The 20,116-nt window shown below is 51.2% G+C and overlaps 8 protein-coding genes and 1 non-coding gene across 11 annotated transcripts; 5 read left to right on the top strand and 4 right to left on the bottom strand.

Annotated features, from left to right (window-relative positions):
* Positions 1–776: 776 nt before the first annotated feature.
* On the bottom strand, positions 777–5,339 carry J3458_019888 (uncharacterized protein). 2 transcript variants are annotated; one of them, XM_066121745.1, is made up of 3 exons: positions 5,051–5,339; positions 1,614–4,989; positions 777–1,552 (listed from the first exon to the last, which is right to left on the bottom strand). In XM_066121745.1, exons 1-3 carry the CDS (start codon positions 5,264–5,266, stop codon positions 885–887), a joined length of 4,260 nt encoding a protein of 1,419 aa, XP_065973362.1. In that variant the 5' UTR covers positions 5,267–5,339; the 3' UTR covers positions 777–884. The 2 variants fall into 2 exon arrangements, with proteins under 2 accessions (XP_065973362.1, XP_065973363.1); XM_066121746.1 differs by having other exon boundaries at positions 779–1,552; positions 5,047–5,339.
* Positions 5,340–5,586: 247 nt separating this feature from the next.
* On the top strand, positions 5,587–6,890 carry RPS11B_2 (40S ribosomal protein S11-B). The gene is made up of 4 exons (XM_066121744.1): positions 5,587–5,707; positions 5,784–5,959; positions 6,130–6,368; positions 6,436–6,890. Coding segments are annotated over exons 1-4 (486 nt in total). The 5' UTR covers positions 5,587–5,705; the 3' UTR covers positions 6,505–6,890.
* Positions 6,891–6,948: 58 nt separating this feature from the next.
* On the top strand, positions 6,949–8,234 carry J3458_019886 (uncharacterized protein). Its single transcript, XM_066121743.1, has 2 exons — positions 6,949–7,592; positions 7,667–8,234. The coding sequence occupies exons 1-2, from the start codon at positions 7,095–7,097 to the stop codon at positions 8,102–8,104; spliced, it is 936 nt and encodes a 311-aa protein (XP_065973360.1). The 5' UTR covers positions 6,949–7,094; the 3' UTR covers positions 8,105–8,234.
* Positions 8,235–8,452: 218 nt separating this feature from the next.
* Positions 8,453–8,560, top strand: J3458_019885. Its single transcript has one exon. It is a non-coding gene; the product is annotated as a tRNA-Val (tRNA).
* A 903-nt stretch (positions 8,561–9,463) lies between these two features.
* Positions 9,464–12,922, bottom strand: J3458_019884 (uncharacterized protein). The gene has a single exon (XM_007815426.2). It carries the CDS (start codon positions 11,260–11,262, stop codon positions 9,478–9,480), a length of 1,785 nt encoding a protein of 594 aa, XP_007813617.2. The 5' UTR covers positions 11,263–12,922; the 3' UTR covers positions 9,464–9,477.
* On the top strand, positions 11,422–13,101 carry J3458_019883 (uncharacterized protein). The gene has a single exon (XM_007815425.2). It carries the CDS (start codon positions 11,735–11,737, stop codon positions 12,800–12,802), a length of 1,068 nt encoding a protein of 355 aa, XP_007813616.2. The 5' UTR covers positions 11,422–11,734; the 3' UTR covers positions 12,803–13,101.
* MET7_2 (Folylpolyglutamate synthetase) lies at positions 12,957–16,849 on the top strand. Its single transcript, XM_066121742.1, has 4 exons — positions 12,957–13,459; positions 13,520–13,651; positions 13,719–14,617; positions 14,695–16,849. Exons 1-4 carry the CDS (start codon positions 13,196–13,198, stop codon positions 15,101–15,103), a joined length of 1,704 nt encoding a protein of 567 aa, XP_065973359.1. The 5' UTR covers positions 12,957–13,195; the 3' UTR covers positions 15,104–16,849.
* On the bottom strand, positions 14,517–16,795 carry J3458_019881 (uncharacterized protein). The gene has a single exon (XM_007815423.2). The coding sequence runs from the start codon at positions 16,744–16,746 to the stop codon at positions 15,193–15,195; it is 1,554 nt and encodes a 517-aa protein (XP_007813614.2). The 5' UTR covers positions 16,747–16,795; the 3' UTR covers positions 14,517–15,192.
* MIC60_3 (MICOS complex subunit mic60) lies at positions 16,819–19,320 on the bottom strand. 2 transcript variants are annotated; one of them, XM_007815422.2, is made up of 3 exons: positions 19,141–19,320; positions 17,217–19,025; positions 16,819–17,152 (listed from the first exon to the last, which is right to left on the bottom strand). In XM_007815422.2, the coding sequence occupies exons 1-3, from the start codon at positions 19,252–19,254 to the stop codon at positions 17,108–17,110; spliced, it is 1,968 nt and encodes a 655-aa protein (XP_007813613.2). In that variant the 5' UTR covers positions 19,255–19,320; the 3' UTR covers positions 16,819–17,107. The 2 variants fall into 2 exon arrangements, with proteins under 2 accessions (XP_007813613.2, XP_065973358.1); XM_066121741.1 differs by having other exon boundaries at positions 17,217–19,320.
* Positions 19,321–20,116: the final 796 nt, after the last annotated feature.

The raw sequence follows: 20,116 nt of genomic DNA, 5'->3' as shown, positions 1-20,116 counted from the left end.
CTCTGCTGAGTCAAAAGCTAGTTCCGCCGAAGAAACTACGGCTGCTACTGAGTCAAAGTCCGCCTCCATCACTGTGCTCTCCAACACACCCGCGTCGAACCCGCCAACCTCGCCAACCGCGGGGTTGTCCCGTCAGACGCCGGCAACAGATATTTAAGCAGTACCGTCGCCGGTGGAGCTTGTCTCGTTTTGGCTATGGCTGCTATGCTCGTGTAATACGCGTATCGACCTGCTCCTATAAGGACAAAGGCAGTAAGCGCAGGGGGGCGTATGCTTTCATTAAGCAGATGCAAAGCCGAATAGTTGGAGTGAGCCAGCGAGGGAATAGAAGTGCCCCTGCTATGACTGAACTGTCGAATAAGAGCAAATACTTGCCATATCCGTACACATTTAATTCACAACATGACACGCAAAATGGATAATACGAATACGAAAATGAAGTACCTAAAGCTTGTTGTCGAAAATCCACCATGTATGGTGGGTGATATAGAGTACTGGACATTCACTTGGAGTAGAATTGATCCTAATTGACCCGTCACCAACTGGTAGCTGGCGAACGACCACGTTGTCCACCAGACTTGCTATTATACCTACATGGGCCCCAGAAGAGTAGTCAGAGTCGAAGGCCAGCCACAAGGCCTCAAAAGGGGTCAAAATCACGCTTCAGAGGAGTCATGTGTTACGTAAAAACTCACCCTCCATGTCTAGGTCATCACTCGCATATACGAATGAACGGATACAATGAATGTGATGATGAGAACAATAGTAACAGTAGTATTGGTATGTCGCTTGTATGTCAATGCCCTGTTGCGTATGCGTATCCCTAAACTCCTGAATCCCAACAACATATATTTCGCCGTTGACCAACCCATCATCAATTATTACTACGTCATGCTAGAGATTTGCTTCTTGCCTCTCACTATCAATCTTTGCTGAAGTTCAATCAACACGTCGCTCCAGTCTTCCCCCTTGTCTCCCAGCTTATCGCCAATCTTGTTTGCCAAGAACTCCCCCACCTTATTAACGTTGAAGTGTTCACCGTAGACAACCTTGACTTGCGTGGAGATATCGACATCAACTCCCTTAGTTGCGCTATGGCCATGAAGATGCAGTGTTGTCTCAACTCTGGTTCGAAGTGGCGTCAACAGCAGTGAACTGGTTACGGCAACGCTCGAATCAGACGTCTTGGTCACGCTCGTCGGGAAAGTGATGTTTACCGCGTGGAGCTGCAAGGTCACAAAGCGCGCCTTGTCCCAAGCGTTGCGAACAATATTCAGCAGATCCAATATCTTTGTCCGACTCTGCGGCAGAGCGCGAACGTGATCTCGAATGCACTGTAAGAAGAACTCCTTTTCTGCCGTCTTCGATTGCAGGTGGCCATCCTCATTATCACCAATATACCACAGATCGATTCGAGAATTTTTTTGATGCGGCTGGAAGGAGGCAATGTCGAAAACAACTTCAATTTCTCGCTTATAAGCCATGGAAAGACTTGTACCCGACAGGCCCGTCACGGCCCAGCCATGTTCTTTCTCAAGGGCATCCACACGAGCTACTTGCAAGTCAGTAAATGGAGATCAGGTCTGGTTGTCATCCATGATAACGGGACTTACATTTGAGAGATTCGACCTCGCTCCCTGTCCAGCCACGGCATGCTTCTCGAATCTTCTCGGATTGTTGAATGCCGATAATGAGACTCTGCTTCTTTGCAGCAAGGTCTTCAGCTTCTGATGTGGAGGACTCGAGTTGACCTCGAAGCTCCACAATGAGTCTCTTTTTGGCTTCAATGTCAGCCTCCAAATCCGTCAACTCGTCTCTTGCAGCCTGAAGTTCAGCCGGATCGCAGTCCGCAAGCTCCTTGGCTGCTTCATCCAGATTTTCACTCTCTTCTTCTAATTGTTCGTATCTTTCCAGGGCTCCAGGCAAAACTGCCGCTAACAAGGCCTCTCTCTCCTTCAGCATTTTTTCATCGGCGTCCATACCTTCAGATATGCTTATAAGGCCTTCTTTGAGGCCCTCTTGCAGTTTCATTCTCCACTCGTACCACATCGCTTTACTGAGCAGCCTGGCATGCGTCTTGACGTTCTTGAACTGATTATCCATAAGTGCTTTAACATCCGGCGTGGCACATATGTACTCGCGGAACAATGGAGGATTGATCTCAAAAGTCTCCTCCTCAATCTCTTTCACCATGCGTCGGCCTTCAGCTATGTAGTTCTTGAGTTCTCTGCAGGAGTGTTGGTACAGCTCCAGCATAGGGACCGTACAAGCACCCGCAATCACACAACGCTCAAGCGACATGTCATCCTCTCCGTCGCCAGATGAGCCATCCTGAAGACTTTTGGGAGCAACTGTAAGGCGTCGCTTGGTTGTTGTCAGTTCCATGAAGCGAATTGATGTCATGTTCAAGAAGTCTTGAAGGTGTATCCTCTCATCATCAGCAACCCGCTCCAGTTCTTCTGTATCTCTAGCATGGGATTGATGAAAGTTGACTTCATGAACAGTTTGATTGTCTTGAAAATTTTGAAAACGTCCCCGATGTCGCGGTGTTGTAGCTGGACCTTTCTTGAGTGGCGAGGAAAAAGAAGGCATTATGTTGCTCCCAGCAGGTTCAAGGCTCTTCCGAGTCGCTCTAGTGAGTCTTCCGGTAGTTTCAGCTACAGACGGGGGTTGCTGTAGCTTAACATTTTTGACAGGACTGGCGTTATGCCCCTTAAGCCTTTTCACTCCGTCGTCTTCTTCAGAATTTTCGTCATCTAATTCTAGGGGTCGCTTTCCCAGTAGACCCTTGGCGCTACCGACGTGAAGACTCTTCCTTCCTTTCAAGGCATTTCGTTTCGGGCTCAAGCTATTAATCATTTCCCTCAAGTTGAAGGTAGCCTCTCTCTTTTCCTGTGGCCCGTCGACTTCACGCTCAAGAATCTTTCGTCGGCTCTCCTTTTCTTCTTCGACTTTACGCTCCTTATCAATCTCTTCCTCCATCGCCTTGGGATCTTCAAAAGCAACCTCTCGTCTGCCCGCAACAAAGTCCGTAGCGCTTTCGCCGATAGAGCTGCGTCTGTCAAGTAATGCGGTTACTTGTGGTGATCCTAGTCCGCTTTTATCAGCCCCAACTCCTGACAAACGACGAGTTTGTGGTGTTAAAACTATAGTTGGCGTTCTTCCTCCAGTTGTTACATCGTCTCGAAACAAGGAGTGTCTTGGCTTCGAGGATTTGGGTGGCGACTGGCTCTTGTCCGATTGGGCAACTCCCTTACGTAGAGGCGTTGTAGATCGCGGGCTCTTGCTTTTAGTTCCATGTGTCGGAGTCCTCGCAGACGCAGGTTGGGCCTTAGGTGTTGAGAGTTTTAGGGGTGATGGCGTTGGTGTCCTGAGCGGAGATGATATAGTGTCTGGAGTCTGCGGCTCGGTGCTTCGGCGCAGTCCTTTCCCACGGAAGGCGGACAGACCAGGGCTTTCACGCTTGACACTAGGGGATGCAGTTTGAGACATTCCAGATATTCGAGAACTTCGCCGAGTTGGTGTCCTTTGCGAGACAGCCGCCATGATCGCTCGCTTTGGGCTATTCGGCTTGTTCACTTCCTCCTCCATTATTCTCTTTCCAAGATTTCGGGAGGTGGAAGCACCATTGGCAATAATTCCCCCAAGAGCAGTCGTTATGTCCATACCCATAGTCTCCTCTCCTTGGGTGGTATGATCGTGCATATTATAGGAAATAATGTTACCAAATCCAACAGTCATGTCCATAGTAGCATCTTCCATTCCGGCTTCTTCCTGTTGATTCAGAGTATGTCGTCCACCAGCATCGGCACTAGATGCGTTTGCTGGCGGGAGGACGCCCCCCATGGCCGCGGTGAATTCCATTGAGAAATCCTCGTTCGTATCAGACTCATCCTGATACACATTCTGCGGCTGATGAATTCTACCAACGGCAGTTGTAAATTCCATTGTTGCCTCCATTGTGGCGTCGTCTTGAGCGACTTGCTTGGCTTTTCCGTCCGACAAGATACCTCCCAATGCTTGGGTAATATCCATAGACAGATCCTCATGGCTATCAAATTCTCTGGTATTTTGCGACTTGATAATTCGCCCTACAGCTCCTGTCATATCCATGTCCATGTCCATGTCCACATCTGTGCCTTCGTCTTTTTGAGTAGTCAAATCACTCGCGCCTTGAGCAGAAGTCGAGGGATTGCTCTTCTTTACCCAGCCAAAGGATGGGATTATCTCTTCGCCATTGTCCAGTCTACCATCGTCATCGTCATCGTCATCGTCATCAAGTCGTTGAGTGCCGGCCCTCTGTGCAGCCATCCTGAGAGCGCGATCAAGAGTTGAAGATTCTTCATCAGAACCATATCGTTCAGACGCGACAGTAGTTCCAGTAATTTCTTCTGTCTCGATTGTCATCATGGTTCCGTCATCTGAGTCACTGCTAGAACCACTGTCTTCTTCAATCTCTTCTATAGCATCAGGCGGCTCTGAGTCAGAACTATAAATGGTTGATGTTAGGGTATCGTCGTCGTTATTGTGAAATTTCATAGGCGGAAGTCCCGAGTTCCTTCTGTTGGACCTTTGGCCATCGGGCGATTTTGCTATTCCTGACAAATCAGCTCCATTGACCGACGATGCTCTTCGCGATGAGTCGGTGGAAGTAGTCGAGTCTTGCATATATTCTATCTCGTGAAAAGTATGCAACGTAGCTTCTGCAGCGAATGACACCCTTCTGTTCGCCAAGGACTTCCGACGAGCGTCTCTTCGCTCTCGCTCATCTCGTTCTCGCGCAGCGGCTTGCTGCTCTTCTTCCGTTTTGAGCGCCACCTTAGAGCCATTTGTGCTGTCATCGTTTGAAGAAACCAGAGATTTCGTTGAGTCTCGAGATTCGCTCGACTTTCTCATGCGCTGACTTTCATTTTTCAGAGGTGGAATTTCCTGCACGGAGTATATAGTTGGCTTAAGAATCGATCTCGGCTTTGCAGGTGCGGCAATAGACTAAATTAAGAGATCTTAGCGGCACTTTCAAATAAATCTCATATACCAGTAGCATACTCACTGCGCGGCGATTTCCTGTTCCGCGTTTCAAAGCGTCGAGCCCTCCAGGGCCGATACTCTTGCTCCTTGACTTCTTGCGATTGTCGGCCAGCGTGCGAGCTACATCGACTGTCGCATTCTCTTTGTCCACAGCGCGCTTCATTTCTGTGCTAGTCCCAGCAGATTTCCTAACTCGCCGCGTCGAAGGCACTGTAGTCTCATTTGAGGGTGCCATCATGACGACGCGTTGGAGCTCGTCACGACGCCGTTGTAAGTGAAGCTATCATGAACAGCCAAATGATGGATCGCGATTCGTCGTGTTTGTTTACTTCCGGAGCAGACAACGGTACGTACTAGCTTCGACAGGTGGGGTCCCCATGTACTCCCGCCACGGTGGATCAGTCCGGAGTCCAGAAACTGGAAAAAAAAATTGATCACGTGCTCGTCTGTCTATCAAAAGATCACGTGAAATGATGCGTACCCTGTGCGAGTTATGTGGGGCTCTCGCCTACCTGGCCAATCCAAATTTTGCAAGCCCTAAGTTTGAAAGGCGGCTGCAAAAAATTGGTGTGTGAACGATTGCCCTACTCCTCCATCGCGCAAAACAACAACTTGCCTCACCACCCTCAACGACAGCCCTCTTGTTACGACACCTCCCCGGAGAACGATCATTCAAGATGTCAGTCCACGATTCTGATCCGACCTGTCGACTCGATATATATACACTTACTCACGGTCGCTAACTAATTTTTCAGGGCCACCGAGTTGACTGTCCAGTCGGAGCGTGCGTTCCAGAAGCAGCCGCACATCTTCCTCAACTCCAAGACCAAGGCCAAGAGCGCCAGACCGGGCAAGGGCGGCCGACGATGGTATAAGGATGTTGGTCTGGGTTTCCGTACCCCCAAGACTGCCATTGAGGGCAGCTACATTGGTACGTGCGAACTGAACGTCCGCGATCTCGAAATCTGAGGATAAGTGGGGGAACCTGGTGAATTGCTATCTAGCAAGGGCGTTTTGAAGCGCAGGGAAAGGAAGAATCGAGATTGGAGACGGCGACGTGTTGTAACGCAGTACGACAGCCCACTAACTATTCCCCGACAGACAAGAAGTGCCCGTTCACCGGTCTCGTCTCCATTCGTGGCCGTATCCTGACCGGTACCGTCGTTTCCACCAAGATGCACCGAACTCTGATTATCCGAAGAGAGTACCTTCACTTCATCCCCAAGTACTCTCGTTACGAGAAGCGCCACAAGAACCTCGCCGCCCACGTTTCTCCCGCTTTCCGTGTTGAGGAGGGCGATCAGGTTACCGTTGGCCAGTGCCGACCTCTTTCCAAGACTGTACGTGGGAGTCATTCCGCTAGATATTCCGATTCTGTGCGAGGCGGAAGTATACTAATTGCTCCAGGTCCGTTTCAACGTCCTGCGTGTTCTGCCCCGAACTGGCAAGGCGGTTAAGAAATTCAGCAAGTTCTAAATTGGGCTCTTCTTCTGGCATTTTTGGCGTGATATACATCAGAGGGGATAGGTCATTCCCACTGGAGGGTCGGGCTCTGGAAGTTGTTTGGCAAATTGGTTGTGCCTGTAGTTGCAGTCACGAATAAAAAAAAGGCTTTCATGAATGCAACAATATTACATGCAAATTGGTTACGGTTCCTGGATTCTCGATGTGCTGTCTTGAAATAATGAGGTATATCAGACTTCTGTCGGTATTTGACGCGACTGTTGGTGGCTGTATGGCGCGGGCAGGATGCTTGGCTCCATCCCTCGACGGACTGTCCAAGGGTACCTAGGTAGTTGTTGCATGGAGCTGAAAGATCCAGGATCTGTCTCAACATCAATACTACACTTGTTAAAACTAAATTATTAGTCTTACTTTCACCAATCGCTGCGTAAATGCCCTCCGCATGCCAACTAGCAGATTCAAGGTCGGTTTATCATGCAGTACTTTGTACAGTGTTATCCAAAATTTACACTGTGGCGTTTTTCCCGTACCATGTGCAGATCAACCAAGCATCACGACGGAAACTTTTTGGGCTAAAAACAAACCCACACAAAGCAGTCACGATGGGTTGGTTTCCTTCCATATTCGGGTCGGACAAACCGTCTGATCCTTTAAGCAAACTCGATCCCAAGCTTCGCGAATTCCTCGAGAAAGAATCTCCCGTAAAATATACCCTGAATCGGTCACCAACGTCGACTTCAGCTACACCTGAAAGACAAACAGACGAATCGCAGAAGACAGATAAAACAGAGCCTGCGCATGATAAAACAGCCGTACCATCAGAGAGTTTATACCAAGATGGCCGATACGCACACTTATGGAAGAACTACCGGCCGTTGGCGCAAATCGAAGCCGAAGCAGCAAGCGACCACGACAAGCTCATGGATGTCCTAGAAGGTTTCAAAGAGCGCAAAGCTGCTATTGGCCGCGCAGCATTGGAAAATTGCGCCATCCAACAGGAGGAGTGGGTAAATTGTATGAAGAACGGCAGCTGGGAGGACCAGCTACAAATGTGTCGGAGTCAAGTAAGGAGGTTCGAGAGATGCTACACTTTGCAATCAGTACGTTCCAGAACCAAAATGCCTCTTCCGCATTTATGACTTTTTTCTTCGCAAAGCTAACCAAAAACTTTCAGCGATTCCTCAGAGCCCTAGGATACGGGTCAGTAGCCGGCCGGCCTTCCCAGGTCGACGAAGACATACAAATGCACGCCGACACCTTGTACGACAGAATGATCACACACGAAGCCGCCGTCGAGCAAGCAAAGAAGGACGGAACACCCATTCCCATATTCGACCCTGCCCTGCCAAAGGCCAGCGCGACAAAGGTCGTGCCGACACAAGAACTGGAGAAAACGTGGAAGGAGAAGCTGGACAAGTTACCAGAGGATGAGAGAGTGGTGGAGGAGGCTGCGCTGAGGGCAGATTTGCAGGCCAAGTCTGACGTAGCCAAGAATGTCAAGCAGATATGGGCAACGCAAAAGGAAGAGAGGGAGGCGAGAAGGGCGGACGGGCAGGCTACGTTTGGGGATACCCTCTCTGCGATTTTCGGAAGAGGTGGGGGGGAGAAATAAATGAAACTCGATGGCAGATCAAGTATACTAGGGTGGAATGTATAACATGTACAATTCAAAAGCTACTGGGGCTACGACGTAAGACCGGGGTGGGAGATTTTGACAATTTGGAGACCAAATCTGAAGGCACTTCGAGAAAATGTATCCCCTGTGAATTCTCAGTTAAAAATTGTGCGTGGTAAGCTTCTTATTTCTGTTGCCAAACTACTGCTCTGCCATCGTACTCCAACACTGACCTGACCTAATCGCCGTCTTTTGAACGCCACTTTGTCCAAGGATGTTATATTATAATAGTGCCAGTTTTTCCAACAACAAGCACGATCCATGGTTCCGCCCATGGGTTGGTATGGTTTCGTGGTCTAGTTGGTCATGATTTCTCGCTAACACTGAATCGCTCTTCTAGAGAGCCCAGGTGTGGGTCCGAGAAGGTCCCCGGTTCGAGCCCGGGCGAAACCATGTATTCTTATTTTTGATATTTAGCATTGATTGTAAAGGATTATTTTTTTTTTTTTTTTTTTTTCCTTTTTTTTAAAAAAAAAATTCTTGTAATTTTTTGTCCTTGATTTTCGAGCATGAGCTGTGTGCTCGCCTTACTCCGTTGGTGTCTATGAGGTACCCTCGTAGTTTTATTTTAGGCTTTGCTTCTTTTAATCTCGTTTCTTATATGACTGGCTACCCTATGGTGCTAAGACCTCATGCCAGGCTTCGAGCATTCACTTTGAGTTGGATTGGAACTGGGACTCAATGGACAGGATATTCAAATTTCCGTGTTCATTAATATGTATTATCCGTGTTGAGTTACTTGTCGTCTTATCTGACCGCGTTCCCGTTCCTCGTCAACCGATCCGGCTGTTCAGTAGTAAAATGACGCTAATGAACCGTTGTAGCAACCTCAAGAGCCAGATCGCTCTGTGCAGCGTCCACGTCTTGCGCAAGAAAATACTGCATCCAAGGACACACACACGCACGTGGCTCGATGGGTCTAGGTATCATTTGGGTTCATATTTCCTTGTGCAGACAGCTGAATCTCCTGCGAAAGCCGAAAATGTAAAGGGTGAAACGAAGCGCCAATACCATCGATGCAAGACATGGCGTCAGAGAGCCCTTCTAAACAGATTTTATATCGGAACAGCGCTGTAATGCGAAGCAGATGGATGCTGCAGCGCACCAATTGTCAGATATGCGCATTCCAGGACGCTCAGGATCTACGATCAAAAAGTTTGATATTCTCACGCTAAAATGCAGAGAAAAACGAAGAAATGCGCCAGATGACTTCATCCTGGTGCCATACAGATAATCATCACAGAGGCTCCAATACGTGGCGAGGTAAAAGATATATTGTATATATCAGCTACGCTCCCAAAAAGTCAAGGCTACTGTTTTGAGAGACGGGCAGCCTTGAAGCGGCTCATGGGTTCTCCGCCGTCAGCCTCATCAAGCGGCTGAATGACCGACTCGTCCTCTTTCAAGAAGCCACCATCACGGTGAATGAATTTCCTGCGCATTCGCTGATACTCATCGGCGACTTCTTGGTGTGCTATGGAGTCGTCAAACTCGTCTGGCGCATTGACATTGGCCGACGTGTCTCGCTCAACCAACTCGTCGACAATGGTTGAGCCCTCTGGCCCAGTAGGGGGGACTCGAGGTTGCTGCTGTACGAATTTAGAGGGAATGTCAAAGGGTCCCTTTGGAATTGCGTTACTCGGTACGTTATTGTCTCTGGCCTTCTTGAACCTTGACGGCTTTCGAGTCGACTTCCTCTCAGTACTCATGGTAGAAATTGTTCGCTCAACAACATCACTGAGAGGTTCAACAACCGGCGTTTCCCCTGCTGTCTTTAATCTTGGTGGTGTTTCATCTTCTGGAGCAATATCAAGGTTCTGTGCAAACCTCACACCCTTCTTCCCTTCGCCGTCTCCATTCTTCCTCTCCTTGATATTGGATTTTGAAGGAGCGGATTTCGATGCTGATGGTGTTGTTTCGGGCTCTCGTTTGACCACGATGCGGCCGATCCCTTCCGTGTCGTCTCTTGACCCACCATCGTCCGCTTTCTGTTCCGCCTGCTCGGTAAAACGGGATTTAATGCCCAGTTTCTGTTCCAATTCGAGCATACGCTGACGGTATTCGTCAGTCACAATACGTCCAGTAAACCTCCCAAATCTGTCCTCGTCCTCGTCATCGTCATCGTCGTCATCGTCGTCATCATCGTCACCGTAGTCGAAGCCACTATCATCATCTGAGTCGACGTCTTCAAGCTCCAGCTCAGCTACCACGGCCCCGACTTCGCCCATGCTATATTGCAACATTTGCTGTCGTAGGGCCGCATCTTCAGGATCCTCATCTTCTGGGATAACGGGTGTTCCATGACTGATGTTCTCTTGTTCCTTTGCAGTCCTCATTATCCGGTCTACGCGCTTGGCTCTCATCGACATTTCAGCTGGCGGATTTGAAACCTCGACGTCTTCCGAGAATGACACGTTCTTCTTGACTGACGCCGCAGGAAGTGTTTCTGAGGAGGCAGGGTGACGTGAAGCTGCGGGTTTCGGTTCTAATGATGTTGGGCTGGACTTCTTTCCTTTCGATGAGACTATTGATTTTGCTTCTGCTGCTGGCGTTTTTTTTTCAAGGCTGTCAACCCCCGCCTTCTCCAGGACCTCCTTGACCCCGGGTAGAGCCTCCCCAGGTTGGTTGAGACGATATGAGACAACATTATCCTCATCGTCCAACTCCTCTATAATTTCTGTGATGGATTGGCCAGCCTCATCTACAGCGTTCGGTTGGTTCACCACAGCAATAGCAGCGTACTTGTCTTCGGCTGCTTCCAACTGCTTCTCCAGACTCGCAACATTCTTACCAACGTAGTCGATGCGCCGTTGCAACACGTTGATAATCTGACTTCTAGGCTTCAACTCCTGAATACCGAAAACCTCGTCAATCTCCCTGCCGACCAATAGCTCACCGTCAAACTCAGCATGGATGTGGCGTAAGTCGTCGGGAGTGTACGGTTCTCTGACAGCTTCAACCTCTTCCTTCAGAGCCTCGTATTCTGCATCCCAAGTTTGCCAATGCTGCAAGGTCTTTTTCAGCTGGCATATATTTTCTTCGAGTTGCAGACGGCGCTTCTCAACGCCGAGAAAGCTGTCGTTGACGCCGGACATGGCTGTCTTGAAAGGTTCAGTCGGGCCGTATGGAGCTAGAGGCAGCTTAGGGGAAAAAGTTGCAGACGTCTCAGGGCTGTTTGGAAAACTTGCAGGGGTGGGGACCAGCGTGAATGTGGGTGAATAACGGGGGGGTAAGTGCCTGGCGGTTGAACGCCGGTTAATTTGGTGCGGTTCACGCCTGCCTAAAACAGGGTTGGCCTCGACTGTCGTCAACTTGGCACTTGGCAGTGGGCACAGTCTCTCACAGGTTTGGCTACGAGATTGGCATCAGACCAAACTCGGTGTGACGCTTTTCGCCCAAGCCATGCTCAGGTATTCGCATACAGCCGAAGGCGTAATTAACAGGCTATCAAGCCACAGTATTGGTCTCCATTGATTGTGCGGCGTATTTCAAGGGTCGACGTCCGGCCGACAACTTACACTTCGACCAACACGTCCCAACATGCCGTGGTCACGTTGACGCATCAAGATGGCTTCCCCAGAAACCGAGTCGCTTGAGGCTGAATGCCTCTGCGGCTCTATTCACTTTACATTTGATATCCCGGTGGCTTCGCTTCCACTGTCAGTATATCTCTGCCACTGCAGCATCTGCCGTCACGCAACCGGCGCGCCGGCCGTTTTCCACTCCGTTCTTCCCAAGAACACAACACCCAATTTCATCCCCCCTTCAACTGAAAGGAACTTGACTTCTTTTAAGCCCGCAGAAGACTGTACTTATGACTTTTGTTCGACATGCGGCTGCCACGTAGCCGGCGTCAGTTTCGACCGCAGGGAATGGACCATCGCGACCTCTATGTTCAAGGACCACGGACCGGAGAAGTTCAAAATCATCTCGCACGTGTTTTCTAAATCTGGCCCTGGTAGCGCCATACCAGCTGTAGTATCCAATATTGATGGCCGAGAAATCAAGCACTGGAACCCGCCCGACGATGACCCAAGGGCAAAAGTGAACAAGCCAACAGCAGAGGCCGGACCAACTGGCGAGGACCGCCTCCGAGCCCAATGCTACTGCGGCGGAGTTTCATTCACATTCGGCCGTCCAAATGGTGAGGTTCGCAACGACACATTCATGTCTAAGTACGTGTCTCCCCGCGACAAGAACAAGTGGCTGGCTGTATATGACGTTTGCGATGACTGCCGTCTTGCCAACGGCACTCATGTGGCAGGATGGACTTTTGTCCCCCTGATGCTTTGCGACCCGCCCATCAAAACTGACTTGAAGATTGGAACCGCCAGGACGTATGCCTCTTCTTCGGGTGTCTTGCGATCATTCTGTGGAACATGTGGTGCGACTGTCATGTACTCCTGCGCGGCACGAATGCCTACGGAGGAGCAGACCGTTGTTGATATCGCAACCGGCATTTTGAGGTGTCCCGAGGGTGTTATGGGCGAGGACTGGTTAACGTGGAGGGCGGGACTAGCGTTTGAGGAGGCAGGTGTTCGGTATGACAAGGGATTTCATCAAGCGTTGAGAGATGGAATGAAGGCGTGGTCTGAAGAAAAGTATGGTGAGGCGTTGACGATGACTATTGAGTAATGAGGTGAGATGGTGTATTTTGTTGCATGGCGAGGGTGCATTGGGTAGCAGGACCGATGACGCGATGTGAAAAGAAGCCGAGTATTTGCGACGTTTTTCAACGTGGCACGATGAAATTGGGGTCGTGTTAGTGGCTCGCCCATGAGCCATCCTGTGAGCTTTGAGCTGCGAGGTCGGCAAGTGCCGCCTTGCCTTCGGCCCTCCGCAGGGCTTCTGCCAGCCCCGAGGGTATCCGCTACGTATTCCACTAGCCCAGTATCTCGACTAACATTCGAAGGGTTTAAGAAATTAATAGGTAGATATCGCGCATATCAAACCCCTTCACGACGATAATTGAATGAAGCATAACAGGGGAGACAAAGGAAGAAGGAAAGGAAAAAAGACCCAGACGAGATGAGCATACATACTCATTGCTTGGCGCTGGCGCTGGCGCAACAAGCCCACTGGTTCTCCATACATAATAGTTACCCCGACGCCAGCACCACACAGCATCTAGCACAATTTGTCTCACCCACAGCCCATCCAAGCTTACAGGCATCAACAGGGTCAACCAAATCGATGCAGAATGTATCGAGAAGGCCCATCGTCAATATACTACACCTCATAGCGCGAAACGTCTCCCTGCGCGCCATGACAACAGTGAACAGGACCTACAATGTGAGCGAACCTAGTGCCTCTCAATCTCAATGAGTCGACTCTAACCTCCAGGTTTCCTAGGACGCGATTGATGCACTCAACTCACTTCAGACCCCTTACGCGGTGATTGAAGAGCGTCGCAAATTAGGCATAAAGCCTGATGCGTCATCTATTCGTGAGATGAGGGCGTATCTCGCCCGGATAGGATACACGGCATGTGCACTCCCCCCCAAGTAACCTCCCAACATCGCCGCTACATAACTGACAAAAGACCTGCCAGCCTGCCGACCTAGACCGTCTCAACATAGTCCACGTGGCAGGGACAAAAGGCAAAGGAAGCACCTGCGCCTTCGTAGATTCCATCCTCTCCCAGTACCGACGCAGCAAGTCCACGCCTGGCAAGACCGGGCTCTTCATCTCGCCTCATCTCATTGCCGTCCGGGAACGCATCAGAATCAACTCGGCACCCATCTCAGAAGATCTCTTCACCAGGTACTTTTTCCAGGTATGGGATCGCCTTGGCGAGTCCAACGCATGCCCCGAGGACGCAGTTTCCGGCTCGCGGCCCCTGTACGCCCGGTACCTCACGCTCATGAGCTGGCATGCCTTCTTGCAAGAAGGTGTTGACTGTGCGGTGTACGAGACGGGCATTGGAGGGGAGTTTGACGCTACCAACATTATCGAGCGGCCCGTGGCTTCGGGAATAAGCACGCTCGGTATCGACCATGTTTTCGTGCTCGGGGATACCGTGGACAAGATTGCCTGGCACAAGGCGGGCATCATGAAGACGGGGAGTCCGGCTTTCACGGTTGAGCAGGTCCCCTCTGCGGCAGAGGTCTTGCAAACCCGAGCCAAGGACAAGGGCGTGGATTTGAAAGTGCTGAGTGTTGACAAGAGGTTGGCCGGGGTCAAGATTCGACCAGATGCCTTGTTTCAGAAGAAGAACGCTACACTGGCAATTGCTCTCGCAGAATCAGCATTGCGGAGGCTGGGCGTCCAAGTCGGAGACAATGAAACGTCATTACCCAAGGAATTCACCGACGGCTTGGAAGAGACGGTGTTCCGCGGCCGGTGCGAAGTAAAAGTCGAAGGAGGCGTAAAATGGTTCGTCGACGGCGCCCATACAGCTGACAGTTTAAAAATGTCAGCCAAATGGTTTGCCGACGAAACTTCAAACAGGCAGGTTTCATTTCCCGCAACTATGGTGTCCATACCGAGCACATATGCATCACCCAAGCTAACACAAACCTTCCCAGTTCTGGCCCACGCATCATGATATTCAACCAGCAGGGCCGCACCGAAGCAGTCGACTTCCTCACACCCCTTCAAAAAGCAACATCCCGTGGCTCTCTCCCGTCCTTTGACCACGCTGTCTTCTGCACAAACGTGACATACGCCAAGACGGGATACAAGCGGGACTTTGTTAACCGCGGCATCGACCCCAAGGAGATTGAGACGCTGTCCGTGCAGAAACGCTTCGCGGACAAGTGGAGCGAGCTTGACCCGGGTTCGAAGGTTGTTGTGATACCTACCATTGAGGAGGCGTTGGATTATGCGAGGCGTGTTGGCGAAGAGGAAGGCACCCAGGCGGTGGCATATGTTACGGGGAGTTTGCATCTGGTTGGCGGTGCACTGGGGATATTGGAGAAGGCGGATGCCTTGTGATTTGCCGTTCTTTTTGAGTTCATTACTTCAGTTGGTGATATACCTTGTGTTTGTGAAAGTGTTGCAGCTGGGATCATGGAACGAGCCGTCTATAATAGACCATCGGGCTCTAGAACCCGTAACACACCACCCACGAGGTGCATGCTCCCCGTGACCAGAACCTTGCCATTCTCCTTGTTCCGTACGAGGTTCCTGGCATGCAGAACCGTATCCTCAATGTTATCAAACACCGCCGCATCGCAAGCGGGCACAGCGTCCCTCATCGTCTTCGCAGCGCCTTCCTGGACAGTCACATCTCCATCTCCGACCCCCTTCAGCTCATTTCTGGTAAACACGGCAGACTTGAACACCTCCCACCCAGTCACCTTGTTTACCTCGCGCACAAAACCCGCCAGCAACTCGCCCGCGTTCCTCTCCTGCTGGTTAAACACCAGTACCACCTCTTCGCCCTCTTGGACATTCTCACGCAACCACCTGGCCACCTCGGCCAGGCTCTCCCTCGTATGCGCCCCATCAAGCAGCCACGTTTGTTCGCCGTCGTGAACGACCTCGCAGCGACCCCTCAATGTAGCCTCTCTCAGCCCGCTCACCATCTCACCGGACAAGTCTTCCAATCCTCCACCGCCCATGTTCAAATGTTCCCTCACAGCCAACACAGCCAACGCCTGGTTCATCTTCTGAAACCCGCCTTTCAAATTCCCCTCGACCCCACCCCACGCCGCAATCTCCCCAGGATCAACCTCAACAAGCGTGGCATTCTTCTCAGCCGCCCTCTGCCTCAGCACGCTCATCACACTCGGCTCGGCCCTCACCGTAAACCCCTTCACCCCGTCCTTCAGTACCCCGGCCTTGTGCCACGCAATCTTCTCAACTGTATCCCCCAACATGGCGACATGATCCACGCCCAACTGCGAAATCACCGCCGCGGAAACGGCGCTCGCGGGCAGGACATTCGTGGCATCGTACTCCCCGCCGATGCCACACTCCATTACGACGTTCCTCACCCCCTCCCGCAGAAAGACGTGCCACGCCATAATGGTGAGAAACCTGAAAAAGAAGGGTTTCGAGCCCGGCCCTTCTGCAGCGGCAGCACCCTTGCCCTCCTTCCTCGCCGCCCCTGTAAACCGGTCCCAGAGCTCGAAAAACGCCGCGGCAAATAGTTCCTGGGAGACGGGCTCGCCGTTGATTGCGATTCTCTCCCTGGGACTGACGAGGTGCGGGCTCGTGTACGTCCCCACGGTGCCGTACCGCCGCAGCAGAGAGGTCGCGTAGGCGCAGACCGAGCCCTTGCCCTTTGTGCCCGCGACGTGGATGTGACGCATGCGGGAGAGGTCGTCGGTCGAGTATCCCGCGCGGCCTAGCCATTGGATGACCTCTGGGATAGCGATGGCATTCAAGTCTTGGGCCTTGGCGTTGCTTTGTTCGGGGGTGTTGCCAAAGAGTTGAGTGGTGGTGCGGTTGGACTGGAGCTCGGTGAGCTTTTGGAGGGCGTCTTGGTAGCTGCGGGACATGACGCTCATGAGTCTGTGGGTTCGAATTGGTGAATTGGCCAAGTGAGGAGCCGTGGACTGTGTTGTTGGACGAGATGGGTATAAATATGAAGATCGGAGGCGGCATTGATTGAAGGCGCGGCTCGTGGCCATGGTGATGATGGCGGGAAGACAGCTAAGCGGGGTGAGTTGCCACTACGGAATTATGAAGAGAAGAACATGATGCGGGCACGTAAGTTTGCATGTTTTGGCAACATGGCAAAGCCGTTGTTGATGAGAACTCTGAGCAAGCTCCTCCAGGTGCAAAGGGACTCATTCACATTGTGGGTCCTGGCACAACACATGCCGACGCCTCCATACATCCCTCGTCGTGCATGACTGGAGCTAATATTGAATTTGCAAATGACCTATGAAATCGCCTCGATGTCTATTCATATCTAGTACACGAGTCTATGACCCTTTTTTTTAACGGCCTGCCCCCACCACCAATATACAGGATAAAGAAGACTTGTAATTAATCTACTCTCAAGCTCTGGAGTCTCGCTTCCGTAGCAATAACCTTGACATTGTGTTAGCATTGTTGACAGTCATTTTGAATTCAGCGTGGCATATCGTGTACTCACATCAAGTGCTTGCTGGACTTCCAACACCTTGCGTACCTCGCCCAACCAATCTTTGCTGAGCGTCTTAGCCCATCCTTGCAGACTGTTCATCTCTCGCGCGGCCGAGTCCAAATCGCCCTCCTCTAGATAAGTTTGTGTGCGTGTCAGAATACTTTCGACATCGTTGCCCTCGGCAAGACCTTCCTTCTTGAACATGACATGGCTGAGGACCCAGCTGGAGGCGTGACTGGCAACACCTGCGTCATCGGGCAGAAGAGAAGCTTTCCTGACCTCAGTTGCGACGCGGCGGAATCTGTCAATCAGTAGGGATGGACTGGAAACACCACGCTGGTAAGCAAGAGGGTTGAGAGAAGCAATGGCAGCATCGACAACAGGGTCGTCCCTGGCAATCTCCTTCAGGGCTACCAACTCTCGGATAAATGGCTTGGGGTGAGTAGCGTTTTCTAGGCTGGCACGGACAGCTTCGACAGCAACGTGGAGCTGCTGAGTCTTGAGATTAGTGTCCACGACGCCGTTCCAACCAACTGTGAGCTTCTCCAATTCAGAGACTGCCGAGCTCAGGTCTGCGAGCTTGCCGAGACGACCTTCTCTCTCCTTCTCGACACGGTCCTTGACCTCCTGCACGAATTCCTTCTTCAGAGCCAAAGCCTGCTCCAAAAGCTGGTTCTGGAGTTTTTCCTCGTTGAGCTTCTTCTCTCGTTCCATCAACAGCTGGACACGTTCATCGTAGCTGTTGCGGACCGATTTCATTTCTTCCTCAAATTCTCGACGCCACTCAATCTCTTGAGACAGCATGGTGTTCTCAACACGCTTGATGAGTTCAGTGGCGGCAGCGTCAAACTCCTCGATTGAAGACTTGACCTCGTTAGCCGCCTTCTTCTCGATGCCCTTCTTCAAATCCTGAAGACGGCTGCCGATACGGAGAATCTCATTTTTGGCCTTGGCAATGGTGGTGGAGTAGCGACCATGGGCCCCATCAGCATTTACAACCAAGATAAGGTCGTTGAGCATGTGCACAAGATCTCGGACGATAGGGTCCTTGGCTTCGGAAAGCTGCATCAAGTCAATAGGCTCCAGGGGTGGGAATCGAGACGGCTCGTTGACCTCAGGTGCCTTAAATTCCTTCTTCGAAGATGGCTTGGATGAGTCGGCAGTAAGGTGCTCACCAACAGCCTTGGGAGTTGCCGTTTCGGCTGGCTTGGATTGCGCGGTGACGGGATCGGATGGCGTCTTGTCAGCAATATCCTTCTTCTCGGCCTGCTTGTTCACAGCTTTCACAGTAGCAGGAGAGGCACTGGAATGGCGAGAAGAGGCGTCGGAGCTTTCGGCCACTCTCCAAGAAGCGCCGCTTTGTGCGGGAATCTTGACTTGCTTGCCGGTTTCGCGGGATCGGGAGTCGTGGCTCACGGCATCGGGGAACTTCTTCTTGAACTCAAGCTCCTCGAGGTAGAGCACAGCCTGCTCTCCATATGGAATGTACTCGGTGAAGAAGTCATGGAAGTTGTCATTTATTCGCGAATACCAGACACCACCTGCGAAGCCAACAGCTCCGAGAACCATTAGTGTGAAAACGAAGTTTCGAAGTCTCTGGGAAAAGCTCTTCTTCTTCGCGGGAGGCTTGGTAGCCTCAGCTGGAGGAGGAGGCGGAGGCGGCGTCAAAGGAACGTTGTTGGTTTTCGGGGTATTCGCATCAACAACTTCGGCAGCTGGTGGAGGTGGGCTTCTTTCGGAGCTCAGGGTCTCAGACGTCGGCATCACGGGGGGCTTGGGAACGTCGGCATCTGGCTTTTTAGCATCGGCGTAAGATCTCTGTAAGGCCAATTGGTAGTTATTAGCCGCCATTGATTGTCTGGATCAAGCGTTCGCATTCTTGCGCATGTTTGCATCAAGGTTAATGAGGTCGGTCTTGGGGTTCAATTCGTACCGCTCCAAGCAAACCGGCTCGTCGCGAAGCCGCACTGGGCCATTGGCGGCCGGCAGCAGCCACAATGGGCTTGCTGCCAAGAGCCCTCGCTGACCGAAGCGATGATCGCAACATGAGGTGGGATATAAGCCAGCAGGGCACGGGTTGTGATGGTGGAATGAGTGACGGTCCGGAGTTGCGAGTAGGACAAAAACGCTCAGGGTAAAAGTTCGGCTAAAGACTCGAGCACAAACAAGCTTGCCGCACTCTAATCTGGGTCCTGACGTGATGCCGAGCGGCAGGAACCGGGACCTGTGACGCAACCACCATAGCATGCATATTTGACAGCCTCGATGCTTCAGACGCCACGCAGCTCGGGACCGGAAAATGTTTGCACAAAAAGATACAGGTCGACCTAGATGCAACATTTAAAAAGGAAAGAAAAGGGAAATTGGATAATTAGTCGCCTTGTAGGTTGGGGGTCAGCGTGTTAGCGTCGAACCATTGCTCCCGTCTTACCTGGCTGGATGGCTGTCGTCACTAGCGAGTGTTGGCCGCGCAACTGCTGCACTTGAGCACGTTCACTTCAGACGACAGAATCATTCCTGCTACCCCTCACATCTACTTGGGTTTCCTCGGACCGGAAGGATTCTATTTAACATTGATACATGTTGAAACTATTACATGTCCCCAGTGGAAATTGTCCACTGCTGACCCACGAACACTCTCTGACAGTAGCGAGGCAAAGTAATGGAGGACTCTGGTACGGGGCAAGAACAGCACAGATACAACATTGTGCGTGCGTGTTTATGATATTAGAAGGCAAAAGTAAGAACCAAGCGCGAAAAATGTCTCCGAAAAACAACCCTTCCAAAAGAACCCAAGACTCCAAGAGAGGAAACATACAACTTTCTGAGGCTTCCCAGCCGCAAGACAAAGGCTCAGCTCAACCGCCACTGCCAGCCTATTCTCTCCATGCCAATAGAGATCTGACTTG

This window comes from Metarhizium acridum, assembly GCF_019434415.1.
Source record: "Metarhizium acridum strain ARSEF 324 chromosome Unknown scaffold_568, whole genome shotgun sequence".
In the NCBI taxonomy this organism is placed as follows: Eukaryota; Fungi; Ascomycota; class Sordariomycetes; order Hypocreales; family Clavicipitaceae; genus Metarhizium; species Metarhizium acridum.
This window is presented reverse-complemented; position numbering and strand designations above follow the sequence as displayed.